At 49.7% G+C, this 13,805-nt stretch overlaps 4 protein-coding genes across 4 annotated transcripts; 2 read left to right on the top strand and 2 right to left on the bottom strand.

Moving 5' to 3' along the window:
• Positions 1 to 898: 898 nt before the first annotated feature.
• On the top strand, positions 899 to 3,836 carry ASPWEDRAFT_28912 (putative Rho GTPase activator (Sac7); the record flags this gene model as incomplete). Its single annotated transcript, XM_040833201.1, has 3 exons — positions 899 to 1,055; positions 1,242 to 1,484; positions 1,549 to 3,836. 3 exons carry the CDS (start codon positions 899 to 901, stop codon positions 3,834 to 3,836), a joined length of 2,688 nt encoding a protein of 895 aa, XP_040687381.1.
• Positions 3,837 to 4,673: 837 nt separating this feature from the next.
• On the top strand, positions 4,674 to 6,190 carry ASPWEDRAFT_741657 (PIG-F family protein; the record flags this gene model as incomplete). Its single annotated transcript, XM_040839448.1, has 4 exons — positions 4,674 to 5,094; positions 5,118 to 5,134; positions 5,236 to 5,522; positions 5,597 to 6,190. 4 exons carry the CDS (start codon positions 4,674 to 4,676, stop codon positions 5,748 to 5,750), a joined length of 879 nt encoding a protein of 292 aa, XP_040687380.1. The 3' UTR covers positions 5,751 to 6,190.
• A 391-nt stretch (positions 6,191 to 6,581) lies between these two features.
• Positions 6,582 to 8,357, bottom strand: ASPWEDRAFT_113772 (uncharacterized protein; the record flags this gene model as incomplete). The annotated part of the gene is made up of 2 exons (XM_040828432.1): positions 6,582 to 7,352; positions 7,410 to 8,357. The coding sequence occupies 2 exons, from the start codon at positions 8,355 to 8,357 to the stop codon at positions 6,582 to 6,584; spliced, it is 1,719 nt and encodes a 572-aa protein (XP_040687379.1).
• A 2,325-nt stretch (positions 8,358 to 10,682) lies between these two features.
• ASPWEDRAFT_41562 (putative DNA helicase) lies at positions 10,683 to 13,410 on the bottom strand. Its single transcript, XM_040835585.1, has 3 exons — positions 12,707 to 13,410; positions 12,577 to 12,609; positions 10,683 to 12,515 (listed from the first exon to the last, which is right to left on the bottom strand). Exons 1-3 carry the CDS (start codon positions 13,267 to 13,269, stop codon positions 10,940 to 10,942), a joined length of 2,172 nt encoding a protein of 723 aa, XP_040687378.1. The 5' UTR covers positions 13,270 to 13,410; the 3' UTR covers positions 10,683 to 10,939.
• Positions 13,411 to 13,805: the final 395 nt, after the last annotated feature.

Here is a 13,805-nt window from a genome sequence, read left to right as displayed (position 1 = left end):
AGGGGCCAAAGCCAAAAAAGAAGGGGGAAAAGAGACACATCGCATACCAGATGTGTGTATTGAGCAGAGGAGAGTTTCGAAACCCCTCGGTGCTTTCTGCACCCTGTCGATCCCCAGTGCAAAGGACCCCTTCCTTCCACCATGATAAGTCGACTGCCCTTGGAGGAGCTGCACCCATGGTTCTTTTCATTATTGAAGCCTTGATATATGGATTTATGATCGTTATTCCCGTAAGACCTCGGGATCACCTGACTGGTCCATCCTCGTAGCGCAGTAAGCTGCCTTGTATGGAGTAGATTTTTTTTTACTAAATATGATGATGATGACAATGATCTAAACCAACAATCTTCCTGCTGAGGTTATTATTATTTTATGCAGGCCCTCATTCTCTCGAGTAGACTCGTCCCCCTCTCCTCTTCCTCTTCTTCCCCTCTACACCTCCCATCGCCTCAGGCAGAACAGCAGAAGAAGCGCGCTCGTGCCTCTCCGGGGACGCCCTTCCTTCCCCCAGTCTTCGTCCTTCCACCCTGTCTCGCTCCCACTCCTTGGTCCACCATTCACATCCCATCTCTTCCATCACTCAATCTCTCTCATCATCATCTCGAATGCGCACATCTCACTTCGGATCGAAACATTTTCACCCCAGTCCGCCCCCCTCCTCGAGCTCCCGTGCTCTTCGAACGGCGCGGCACTTTCTTTCCGCTTGGTGAACTAGTCGACCTGCCCTCGTGCTATTTTGGGATCGCTGTCCCAGCCCCAGGATTTCTCGCGCCGAACACGAGGGCGGTGACGGAGGAACTGATCTGGTCGTGCTCATAGAACATCATCAACTCTCGTCTTTCGCTCGCCTCCGCATCTCGTTCCTCCGCGCTCCCGTTATCCCGCGCTGTCTATCACCATGACGGGCAAAGCGCACCCTGGCGCTGAGGCGTTCCAGTCACTCCCGCCTACTGCCTCCCAGCATCAACCCATCGCGACCTCCCCGCCATCGAAACGTGACCTAGCTTCCTGGTGGAGGCAATTCAAGAAGAATACAAGAAAGGTGGAACAGAAAGGTACGCTACATGGTTTTCGCGGTGGAGGAGGACTGTTTTGCAATGGATGTGTCGCTGCATGTCAGTGAAGGGGTCAGATGCGACGTCGTTGCTTGCTTTTATCAAAGAGGGTGCACACCCTGCCTGCCCTTTGAGAAATTCTGCAGCGATCGACTGCGCATTAGAACCCTTTGCTTTTTCATACAGCCCCATCTCTCACAGCAACTCTCGCCTTGCAGACTGCACTCCAGATAACTATCTTCCATTCCAATGTGCTAACGGATGTGCCTTTAGCAGACAAACCCCAGGGAATATTCGGTGTTCCTCTCAACGTCAGCATCAAGTACGCCAATGTCGCCATTTCCCTTACGAATGACAGTGGCGAGAGTTTCATCTACGGTTATGTCCCGATCGTGGTCGCGAAATGTGGTGTGTTTTTGAAGGAAAAAGGTACGCATATTCAATCAAATCGTCTTTCGGTCTGATAAGAGTTGGCTGATTGTCTTTTAAACAGCAACCGATGTCGAGGGAATTTTTCGTCTCAACGGGTCCGCGAAACGTATCAAGGATCTTCAGGAGGTCTTCGACTCCCCCGAACGTTATGGAAAGGGCCTGGATTGGTCGGGGTATACCGTTCACGATGCTGCGAACGTACTCCGTCGCTACTTGAACCAGCTTCCCGAACCTATCGTCCCATTAGAATTCTACGAACGTTTCCGCGAGCCCTTGCGTACATACCAGAAACAAGTCCAAGGAAATGGGCCAACAGCAGAGTCCGAAGCCTTTGATCACGCGAGGGCCGTCGCAGCTTATCAGCAACTCATCAGAGAACTTCCACCATTGAACAAGCAGTTGTTGCTTTACATCCTTGATCTGCTGGCCGTCTTTGCTTCCAAGTCAGAGCAGAATCGCATGACGTCGGCAAACCTCTCCGCCATCTTTCAACCCGGGTTGCTTTCTCACCCGCAACATGACATGTCGCCCGAGGAATATAAATTAAGTCAGGATGTCTTGATCTTCCTCATCGAAAACCAAGACCACTTCTTGTTTGGAATGAATGGAACTGCTGCCGATGAGCAAACTGTGAAGGAAGTCGAAGGTGGTATGATGCCGCCGCGAACCACATCTCACTCAACCGTAAGGCGCTCTGTGTCGAGTGCAAGCGCTGGAAGGGACAGCTTTCGGAAATATGAAAACCTGCGCAGGAACGTTTCTGTTTCTTCCAAAAATTCGCGCAAGTCCAACAACGCCCCCAGTCCAGGAACACCTTCCTCCATCAGCGGCGTGGGCGTGCACAGAAGTAATACCCTGCCTTCGAAGATGTCACCTGCGATCCCACCCTCTCGACTCGGCAGACCTGCAGAGTCTGCAGAGTCTACAGAGCCTGCGGAGCCTACCGTCGTGAACTCCTCTAAACTTGCGCCCTCTGCTCAAAATTCTCGGTCGGCTAGCCGGACGCCTCCTCCCCGTGAAGAAAGTAGTCAACCCTCTTCCGGTCAAATTGGGTCCAACCCGGCTACAATCGGGTTTGCCTATGTGCATTCCTCAACCCACGGTCCGATTCCCAAAACAGCAGCTGATCGGTCCACCGTGAAGGCGGGTCAGCAAGAATCTGCTCCCATGCCAGTATACTCTCCACCGCCGACACTCGCAACACCGAACAGAGAGCGGAAGCTATCCAGTTTCTTTTCCAAATCCCCACCCCCAAGCGGAGATCACAAGGAGCCAAGACAACCTAACCGACTTAAGAAGAAACGTATCCCAGGAAGTGCTAGTGAAAGTGCACAGAGTTCATCCCAATCGCTGCAGGCAGCAACCTCAGATCCTAATCTGATTGCAATGCTTCAGGCTGCTCGGGCGCCATCTGAGATCAACAATGAGGTGGGAGGAACGACCCCCAGACCGCCCAACACGACATTGGCAACTGACGAATCCACGTCTCAAGCGAAAGACGTTAAACATGAACACTCCTCGAACTCTAACGAAAGTGGACCCCAGCCTGCAACGGATACCTCGTTGAAACCTTATGGATCGCGTACTCCCTCCATGAACTCACGATCTTCTTTCACCGATCATTCCGATTTTGACCAGACCGATGATGCTTCCCGAGCAGAACGCAAGGAGCGTCGACGAAGCTGGAGATTCCCACGTTCATCCAAGCGAAGCAATGAGCATATTGGTCTTGGACTAGCGTCACCTCCACTGATAGCTACCAACCCGGGAGCTGAGCGCAGCACGAGCTCTATTGGAAGTTGGCACCATGCCAGTCGGAGTTCACCATCGGATCTACAACAGTTTGCAAATGAGCTTTCCAACCAGCCCCTGAGTCTTGATGCTGAAATAAGCAACAACGGACATTCTTCTATCCATGGGTCTGAGCCAGAGAAACGAGGTCTTTTTGAGAAATTCAAGGCCAAGGTTGCGCAAGTCCGTGATGGCGGAAGAGATTCGGACAGAGAAGAGGCTAGAAGCCCTGTGCTTTCTGATAACGAAAAGTCTATGACCAGCCTGCCCCTGTCCCCAAGTGGAAGAAGCAACGTCAACGGCCGACCTGCTCCAATTGAAGTGCACAAGGACCAAAAAGATGAAATCTTGAGCACGCCAGTTTCCCCATTGCCTGGCTCTGGATTGCCTCCGCCAATCCCCGAGGAGCCCAACACTCCTGAAAGTCCAGTTGCGGCTGCCACTACCGAACAGAAAAGAGACAATGCCAGCATAGCCGCTGGTGCAGCTGGGCCGCCAACAGAATCAATCTCGACTTCCGACCTCCAGAAAGAGACGAAGGATACCACTTCGTCCTAAGTATTCTTGCATCTTTACTGGGGATGGCCTCCAACCAAGTCAAAATAGGTTGGCGTCGTTTTGGATGAAGGCTGGGAACTTCTTGCGACGTAAATTGCCACGCGATGGCTTGATCTGGTTTTGGTATCTGCGCGTTTCAACAGTACAGTCGAGCAGGCGTTTTTTGTTTTTCACTCTCACTCTTCATGATTTGCTTTCTTCCACCTATCGATTTGCCAACTATGATCGACGGTGTTTTCGAACTGCATTTACAGTTTCGTCGCAACACCTATGCATCCTGTTGGGTGTCTTTTGGGAGGGGCTGTCGCGGGCTATTTTGTTTTACATCCTGCGATTAAAACCTCGTCTAGATTCGGCTTATCCCTATGGTTGCTATGGCATTAGAGCCGTATATCTTGCTTCTCCGTGCTGCCAGGCCGGCCCCCTCCGTACCCGAAAGTTTTCTTTTCTTCACTTGCTGTTATGCTTGCTATGGGTCACGAATGAATGTATGTCTTGTCTTTTTCCCCATCGGATTTGGCCTCGGGTGTGGTTTCTAAAAACGGGTCAAAAAATAAAACTATTTATATGTTAAATGCTCTTCATAAGCCTATTCAACATGACGGGATTTCATGTAGTTGTAAACAGACACCTCAGAATTAAGGCTGCAATGTTTCAAAGCAAACAGACCAAACACCGGAGTAAATGTCCGCATCGGGCCCACCCTTCCTCCGCCCAGCAAATAATCACTCAGTCAAGATTTCCTCGACGTCAAGACTGAGCACGACTGAGCGTTCAATTCCTCAAGCCTTCAGAGTTGAATACCAGGGTGCCTCTGCACCCATCAATGCCTCAGTCATGACCTCCACGCCCCCCTCTCCGCCCCGCTCGGCCACCGGTGCTTCGTCGACTCCATCTACTACCCAGGGACCAACCGTGAAGCCCTCTGCTCCGGCTGTCGCTATCCTCCCTTCACAAATCGCGCGGACCTATGCTCTCATCCACCCGATCCTTCTCCTCGGAGTTTTCGCGGCTCGATTCCAAGACTTAGTTGCCGACCCGGTGGGCGAGCTTCTCAATGACCTGCTACCCTTGGCCCTTCTGCAGGTCGCATATGTGATGGTCTGTCTGCCGCCGGCTGGCTCGGTCCTTTCATCGACCTCCAAGGCAGCTGCCGGCAGCGAGGCTAGCTCTCCCACCGGAGAAGGGGATGAGAAGAAGCGACTCGGCGCTGGTCCTGGTCTTGGTGCCGGATCAGCCGCGAGGGCCGGTAAGCTTGGTCACCGGCGCAAGCATGCCAAGGGTGGGATTTCGGCCAAGTTGATTGTAAGTTAGACCTCTTCTGTTTTTTTTTTTTTTTTTTTTTTTTTCCCTCGGTGAAATATGTCGTTTCTGAGGCTAACAAGATGATTCTTCATAGCCTGCCCTTTTATCCCTCACCCTTACTTTCCTTCTAGCCACCCCCGTCCTGGCCATCTTGCTCGTCCTCTTCGGTGCCCCCCTGACCACTCATAACTTCGAGACCGTCCTCTGCGCAGGCCACATGGCTGTTCTCTCCGCCACAGCCCTCATCTACGTCCACGGTGTCGACGGTTCCGTCTGGAAGGAGATCTGGGGTGTCTCTAGACCCGCCGATGCGGTCTGGGGTGGTGCGCTTGGAGCCGGGTTCGGTGCTTGGTTCGGTGCTGTTCCTATTCCTCTGGATTGGTACGTTTCTTCTCTATAATATGCCTGTTTTGTTTGTTTTCTTCGTGGATGGAAAGCTAACTCGCCTCTTCTAGGGACCGTCCGTGGCAAGCATTTCCTATTACCATCATCACGGGTGCGTATATTGGGCACGCTATTGGCACGCTCCTCTGCCGTACGCCTTGCGTGTTTGGCAAGCGTATCAGGTTTGCTCCCGAAGAAGTGGAGGAGCATAAGAAATCGGAGTGATTGTTCCTCCGTTAAATTGGTACTATCGTGCTATATTACTTACCTTTAATGTGGATATATTTTGCATTTAGTCTATTTCTATAGAAAGAATTTTTGGGGATAACTAGCTGTCAGCAGTCGATAATATTAATAAATAAGCATTTTAATCCATCTTGAATAAAGATTCCACAAATCCAGTTCAAGATTCCAGTCTTCAATTCTAATATAGCAGCCCGTGCAAAATATATACAAGCAAATGCGAATGCAAAAAAAATAGATAAATGGCATGACACGCTCGGAACAGAGGGTATACATCTTCTGGTCAGCCTGCTCACTCAAAAACAACCAAAATCCAAATCCAAATGTTCGAATGGTAGAGCTCTTATTCACAAAAATATGTATATGTCCAATCTTGAAAACTGCAAAATAAAATTAACAACAAAGTAGATCGCTAATTGCTTGAAATGTCGTGAGAAGAGAAATGGGGTGGAATGAGCGGTCGCCAACGATACCGAGAGAAGCGAAGTTGAAAAAAAGGTAGTCGGCTGAAAATGAAGGATTTGGTTGGAGAGAAGTGAAAGAAGTCGTTTATGGATGAGGTTGAAAAAGGGGAGGGTGAGGTCAAAGTGCCTCTTTCGAAGATATTGCACATTAACCAAGGAAGTAGCCAGCCTTCTGACCGGAGGTTAGGGGATGTCTTCCCAAAGCTTGGAGTGTAAGAAGAAAATTTTGTGATGATGCATGCTGTCAACAAGGATATGCGCTGCACAGACAGTCCTGAAAGACGAGACGATTTAAAACACGGCGTGTCAACGGCCGTAGGTAATGCATTGGCAAAGCAAATATGATCACCTAAATCATGCCCGTGATTTCAATCCGATTTCGATCCCACTTGGATCGTGCAAATATATCGCCTTTCGCTTTCATCTCAGCAGATTCCAAATCAGAATCACTGTCATAAGGCGATCCAATCTTGTCGTCTATCCGAATAGGGGTATCTGATTGTGGACGGTCCATCGCTCGACGAAAACGTAGAAAATCATGGGAGTCTGCACTAGGAATCGGGTACCTTGATCCCATTTTCATCGAGTCCGTGGCCATCTTGAAGAAATATTGCATGTCCTCTTGAAGACTCGTAACCTGGCTTTCCAAATTCCTTCGTGCTGATTGCTCTCTTCTGAGAAGCATGACGAGAGCGCTGTATTGATCGACCGAGATTCCATTTAGATCACTCAAAGACGTTGTTGATGGTGTCTGCATGGTCTGTGAGCGGTGGAGTGTTTTGGTGGGACGGATGGTGCCAGTGCTCAAAGGACGCTCTTCTGCGGACGTCGACGGAGTGCTTCGAGAGGTGTCACCTCCGGTGGGCGGGAAATAGCTGGAAGATTTCTTGCGCGCATGTTGCTGAGACACATCTGGAGTCGAGGCCTTCTTGCGCTTTGATTTATCCGCTGGCGGACTTTCAACGCGTTGATCTTGCATCCGGGCAATTGCAAACTCGAGATCAATGAGTTTAACCTCCAACGTTGCTAGCCGTTGCTCCAGGCTGAGATTGTCATCAGCCTGCATGGAGTTGATCAGTTGTCCGACATTTGGCGGTATACTTTCAACTTCCATTTTTTGCTGGGTAGGAGATTCCAAAGCGGACGGCGCGACAGAAGTTGCTTCTGAAGGGGCAACTGAAGGGGCAACTGAAGGGGCAACTGAGGGGGCAACAGACGTCGCGATGGATTTCCTAACGGATTCCCTTGCCGTGCTGGCGACGGTCACTCCTGTGGTAGGCCTGACAGACAGTTCACTGTCTGAGACTGGTCTGAATGGAGCTGATGGGCCCCAGAAATTCATCTCTGTACTCCGTCGCCTCCACTGAATGGGAGACAATTGATGTTCTGTTGCCATTCGGCGTAGGCTCGTCGCACTTCGCGAACATCTTTTGGTTCGAAGGTAACGCCGTCGCATATCATCTTCGGGGTTATTGGTGTCTGCGCTTCCCACTCGGCTGTGCTCTGGTTTACCGGAATCGAGCGCTGACTCGAGCGCGTCGTCAGAAAGTATCAAGCTTGGAAGTGTAGCTCTTCGTCGACGGGGTGGCATCGGCGATAATCTTTGCAAGGCATCCTCTGTGATATCAAAATGACCAGTCTCTTTTTGAAACGGACTACTCCTTTTCGAATTCAACGAGTTGGATATTGCCAGAAAGGAATTTGTCTCGCTCCCTGCATCCGATCGCCGAGGAAAAGACTCTCTAAACGGAGATTCTTCAGCGGTATCCTCGAATTCATTCGTCTGGCTTCGCCTTTTGCGACTGAATATTCTCCGCATTACTGTTTTCAACGTGCTCCCGTTCCGGCGATGCATCTGAGGACTCCTCGCTACCATACTTGTCATCGAATCCTGCGCGTTGTAGAAGGGTGGTCGGTTGGGTCCTCGAGGGTTGCGTACTATTACGGATGTTTGAGACCGGTGTTGTAATCGACGAGGGCTGGTGGACGAATTTTGTGCGTTTATTGGCGGTAAAGCAGTATCGAGACCTGGGTCTGATGCAGCTGGAGCTGCGTCTGGCGTCAATGTCCTATGCGAGTGACTTCGCGTTGAACCGATCCCTGTACTCAAGCTTGATTCCGACATGTTGTGAGCAGTCACACTAGATCATGCATACACAGATTTCCAAGCACGAATGAAAGCTTAATGGAGCTTTAATTATCATAACAGTTGTGGTGTCAGTTGTGTAGAAGTCGGATGGAATGAAATGGGTTTCAAAATAGTGTTGTGTTCGAACGAGTGTAAGAAAGGAAAAGGAAGGTAGACAAGATCCTAGTCGTTAGGAACGCAGATCCGATCCTTCTATCTTTAATTGTGTCTCAGCGGAGTCGAAAAAGGCTGTGCATAAACAACGGTTAGCGATGATCTGGAGGAGAGCAAACGGGGCAAGAATCAAGTCTACTGACAACGATAGGTACGGCTGGGATCATTATCATGAGCTGTAGACGCCCGGCTGAAAATAAAGGGAAGAGGGGAAGGCAAAAGAAAGGATAGGTTATGTTTGATCATCAACTATGCGGTCATGCCGAAAAGAGGAGTAAGAATTGAGAATAATAATAAAAGGCTCTTAGAGCTAAGATAAGACGGGAAATAATTGTGAGACCAATGTAAAATCAAATAATAAATGACTAGCGAGAGACTGATAAATGAAAAAAAAAAAAAGGTATCCTGAAAGGCAGTGGAAAAAACAAGACCTTCCTGGGGCCGGCAAGGTCCCAGTCGTCGTAGAGAAGGTAGCAATCTGTCTGTATGTCTGCGTATCTCCACCCCAAGACCTGGCGATTCAGAGCTTCAGAGCACAATCTGGAAATTCTGGCCCGATGAAGCGGCCCAGCCAGAGCTGCAGTAAAGAATGATGGGGTCAATCAAGAACATTAACAGCAAGAGTGAAAGAGGGGCGCGATGCTTGTTCCGGATGCATGACCGACGCGTTTGGCCAGGGGGGAGAGGCGGAGGGCTGGAGAACCTGAGGAGGAGGAGAAAGGATTCAGATTATTCGAGTCGAGGGGGCATTGGCAGCCATACGACTAAGGCCAGACCGTCTCAGGCCGGATTCCTACTGCAGAAAGAAAAGATGGAGACACGGAGAGGGGCCTGTGGAAGAAAGAAATTAGCACAGCGTCCTAGTTCGAGAAGGCCGAGAGAAACGAGAAATAACAACGACACTTAGAGATCCGAAGGCCGAACGGCAGCCAAGTGGGCCGACAGAACAAACGGACGTTTTGGTTGCAGTTGCTAGGCTGTTAGTCGGAGAAAAAGTGTCGGTGCGTCGAGTTTCAGACGGCGAGAAGGTGAGGTTGTGAAACACCACATGGTTTATCTCGCCTGCGATCGCATCGGAATGCGTCAAGGGCCATCAGTTGCATCATGCCATCGGCATTCTGTATCTGCACCTTTGGTCTGGTGAGATATACGAGAACCCCCAATGGAATCAGCCGAATTCAGCCTGTTTTGACGGGGGGATAAACACGAGCGTGATGGATGGTCGAGTTAATGTGACGGGGGTGGAAGGACGGAGTCTGAGACGCACCAAGTGGCGCCAAGTGCCAGCACATCCATTCCTCTCTCCTTCTCTCTCCCACGCATCATCGATCAGAATTATCGTCCAAGCGTTGGCGACGAATATTCCAAGAATCCAGAAAAATCATCTCAACAAATCGCTGGTCGAATCTCACCTTTCTCGCTCGTGTGTACTTTTGCCGTTCGGGTACGAGTGCATTTCCCCCTCAAGCCTCATCCCGTTCTTCACGTCCCACAAGCAGGCCTTGCAACTTTTCTTTTCTTCTTCTGCGGAGTCTATCGTCTCTTCCAGGAAGTGATAGGCCTCCCTACATCAGATTTGCGGATTTCGGTTCTTATACAGCTTCCCCCGAAACCTTCTGGGCTTTCTATTTATAATCGTCGCACTACTTATATCTTGTTTTATTTTATCCCACTCACTCTCTGCCATTCCTGAAATGAAGCCTCCAATACCCCGTATAAGACAATTCGCTTCCGTGGCGCCTTGCACAACAATATTAGGACTGCAGTGTCAACAGTCGAATACGAAGTGACGCGCCAGAGGTGGTCAGCATCGGGGTCGAATAGACGATGTGCTGCGCGAAGGGCCATGATCCCAGGCGCAAGAAGAGCGTACGGAATAAGATGGATAAGGTGGTAGCGAATCGTATCGAGATCCTGCGTTTCACACGGGTCAAGCCATAAAAAGGATGTCGATGCCGGTCGCAGTCCCGCAGAGGCACATCTGTCGCTAGACTCGTCTAGACTGACTCGTTAGCATTGGATATACTGCCCATCTAGGTATTGCGGATCCTGCTAAAAGCACGCCCCCATCGAAGCTGCAGATCCCAACGCTTGGAACACCGCCAGAAATGGATCAATGACGTTCTTTCACAACAATTCGCCCGCATCAGGATACCGTAGGTCGGCATGTTCTTCTAGGAATTCCATCCATCGCTTGAGAAAACCACTGCCCCTATGGTAAGATATTAGCATCCTGATCGCAGATCAAGGGGTAGGTTTCCAGAAGAAAGGTTTTAATGGGTTGCACAACGGAATAGAATCTGAAATCTGAAACTTACTTGCTGATGGTCTCCGAGTCGCCACAGATACACAGGTGCCGCTTGGGTCGGGTCATGGCCACTAGAAGGTTATCGTTAGTCTATTTCTTAACCCTCTTCTGCATCGATATGCATATGCAGCGCTTCGTCGGTTTCAGAGTATGAAGGCGGGAAGAAAGCTAGAAGGCAAAAAATGAAGATCGGGAACATACCGTTCAATCGTCGCTTTTCACCCAAGAATCCCACTTCATGCTCGGAGTTACTGCGCACCAAACTGACGACAACAGCTTCCTTCTCCCGGCCCTGAAATCCATCGACACTCCCCAACTCAAGTCCTGGGTATTTCTCCCGAAGCATCTGAGACAAGACGGCAAGCTGCCCATTGTATGGAGTGATGACAGCAATGTCTTCAGGTTTCACGCCCGATTCCACTAGGTTTCCCACATGCTTTGCAACGACCAAGGCTTCCATCTCGTTACTCTTACTCTCACCCAAAAGTGCTTCTTTTTTGCCGATCTCAGCGTCTTCAGTCCTTTCAGGAAAATCACCGCCTTGGGTGTCCCAGAATACGACGGGTTCCCGGGTATCATCGGTTTCCTCCACCTCATACGGTAAAGCTTGGAGAAGGCGTGCTTTCACTGCCTCACCAGCAATTAGCTTGGACTCATATAGCTCATTTGACGGGAATTTCATAATCTTCTCATGCATCCGATACTGCGTAGTTAGCATTCTCTTGATTCCTGTTCCATGAAGAGAGAGTAGTCTATCAAACAGAGTCTTCTCCAGAGAGATGTTTTTGGTGACTTCTTTGTCGCCAGGGTTTCCTGCCTCGTCCTTGACATCCGGCGTGCCAGTCTTTGTCTTTCCTCGCGTAGCTGCATCTTTGGACTTTTGGACAGTAGACTTAACTGTTGGGGGCAACTGCAGATGATCACCAGCGAGAACCACCTTTGACGCCGATAATAATGGAATCCAGCATTGGGCTTCCAGGGCTTGACTAGCCTCGTCAATGATGACAACATCGAACTTTTGGTTCTTCAGCTGATGGCCTCCGGCTCCATGAAGTGTTGCCAGAACAACGTTGCTCTCTCTGACCAGATTGTCCACACATTTCGACTCACGCTCCCGAAACTCTCTCCGCAATCCTTTGAGATCGTCATAGATTGCGCGTCGTTCCCTCCCAGTTCTGGTTTTGCGGATGCTGGCTACCTTCTGGTCGATTTCTTTGCGGACATCTTTGACGATGCCAGCAGCTTCGGAGGTGTGGGTGAGCACTTCTAGGGAGTGTTCGAGAACCGACGGCAGCAAACGGGCAGGATGGCCTATGCGCACAACCGGGACGTTGTTGGGTGCCAGTCTCTCCACAATATTGTCCACTGATATATTGGAAGGTCCACAGACCAGCACGCGAAGTTTCCGCTGGACCATCTGAAGAATTAGTTCGATCAAAGTATGGGTTTTGCCCGTTCCGGGGGGTCCGTGGATGAGAACAATGTCCTTTGATGCCAAAGCAAATCGAATCGCTTCTTTTTGTGAATCATTCAGAGTCGAGTCAACGAAGTCAACTGGTCCAGCGGCTTCTTGGTCCACTTGGAACGGGGTCGTATGGCCAAAGGCAACGCGCATGAACTGTGTGTACTCTGACTCTGGCATCTTAGCCATCTTTTCCATCGTTTGATTCATGCTGACAATGTCATCAGCGTCATACAGTTGGCTTTTTTCTGTCATGGCGGGTATTTGCTTACCGTCTGAACGTAACATCGTTTGCGAGTTTGATGCTGCAGCCCGTCTTAGCCATCATGAAGCCGCAAATTCCATGCTAAATCTCCTGCGAGAAAGTCCCGCGGCCAATGAAAAAGTAAGGAATCAACATACAGCCACAGCTTCTTCCCCCACAGTTCCTCAATATCCTCATCATCCTCTTTGGATCGACCGCCACCCCCTCTCTGTCCGAACGCAATCCAGATGCCTTTTTCGCCCACCCGAGTAACAACACCCTCCGGTCCTTTCGGGTTATATCCCGCTTTCCCTCCGTCTTTGCCCTTGTCCTTTCCCACCTTCTTGTTATTCGACCCTCCAATGTCATTGACACGGACAATATCCCCAACTCGAATTCCATGTCCTCCTAGTCGCGGTTCCCCATATGAGCCTCCCTTTATATCACCATCCTCTCCAGACTTCGATTTTCCTCCAGAAACAGCTGAATCGGCAGCGAACTCGCCCACGACACGCCCACCAAGACCAGTTCGGCATTGCGCCAGAACTATCCCCGTCAACGCATAACCGGTTGCTTGTAATATGCGACGTGTAGCAGGAGATACGGAGGCAGATGTACTGGCGAGGGAGGAGGAAGAAATTTCGGCTTCGTGCTCTTGCTGTAGGAGCTGGAGCTGTGTCTGGGCAAAGAGGGGTATCGGGATCGGGGACGGCGGGGCCATGATAGGTAAATTTCGAAGAAGTTGTCTATTGAAACATAAATAAAAGTTAGATATGAGCCTCGTTGTAATTTCTCGCGAATCCTTTTGTCGAGGTATATATTGTCGAAATAGGGACTGCTGGAAAGAAGCTTCGAATAGCTTTGGTTGATGATCCGGGGTTAAGGAACCGATGCGAAATATGTCCGTGGTAGTGATTTCATAGGAGTGCGCTTAGTCATTATATGAGGTTTGATCAACTTCAACTGGGAAGATTCGTTGATATTAAAATTAAATCGAAGAATGATGAAACTGCTATTGATTGTTTCTCTTTCTTATTCAAGGGGTAAATTAGCTGTAAAGGGGAGAATTGGTGTATCATCAAGTATCTTAGTTCAATATATATCCACCCCGACCTAATCAGTTAATGCGCCGCTTATTATCTCTTAAAAAGCTCGAGGGCACATATTCCACCCTGGAACCTAGGTATTTGTATGGAGTATAATATATACAATGCTACTGGAATATCACCCCAGAAAAGTTCAGGTGTAAAATTGTGC

This window comes from Aspergillus wentii, assembly GCF_001890725.1.
Source record: "Aspergillus wentii DTO 134E9 unplaced genomic scaffold ASPWEscaffold_5, whole genome shotgun sequence".
In the NCBI taxonomy this organism is placed as follows: domain Eukaryota; kingdom Fungi; phylum Ascomycota; class Eurotiomycetes; order Eurotiales; family Aspergillaceae; genus Aspergillus; species Aspergillus wentii.
The sequence above is the reverse complement of the archived record's forward strand: the minus strand, read 5'-3'. Positions and strand labels throughout refer to the sequence as shown.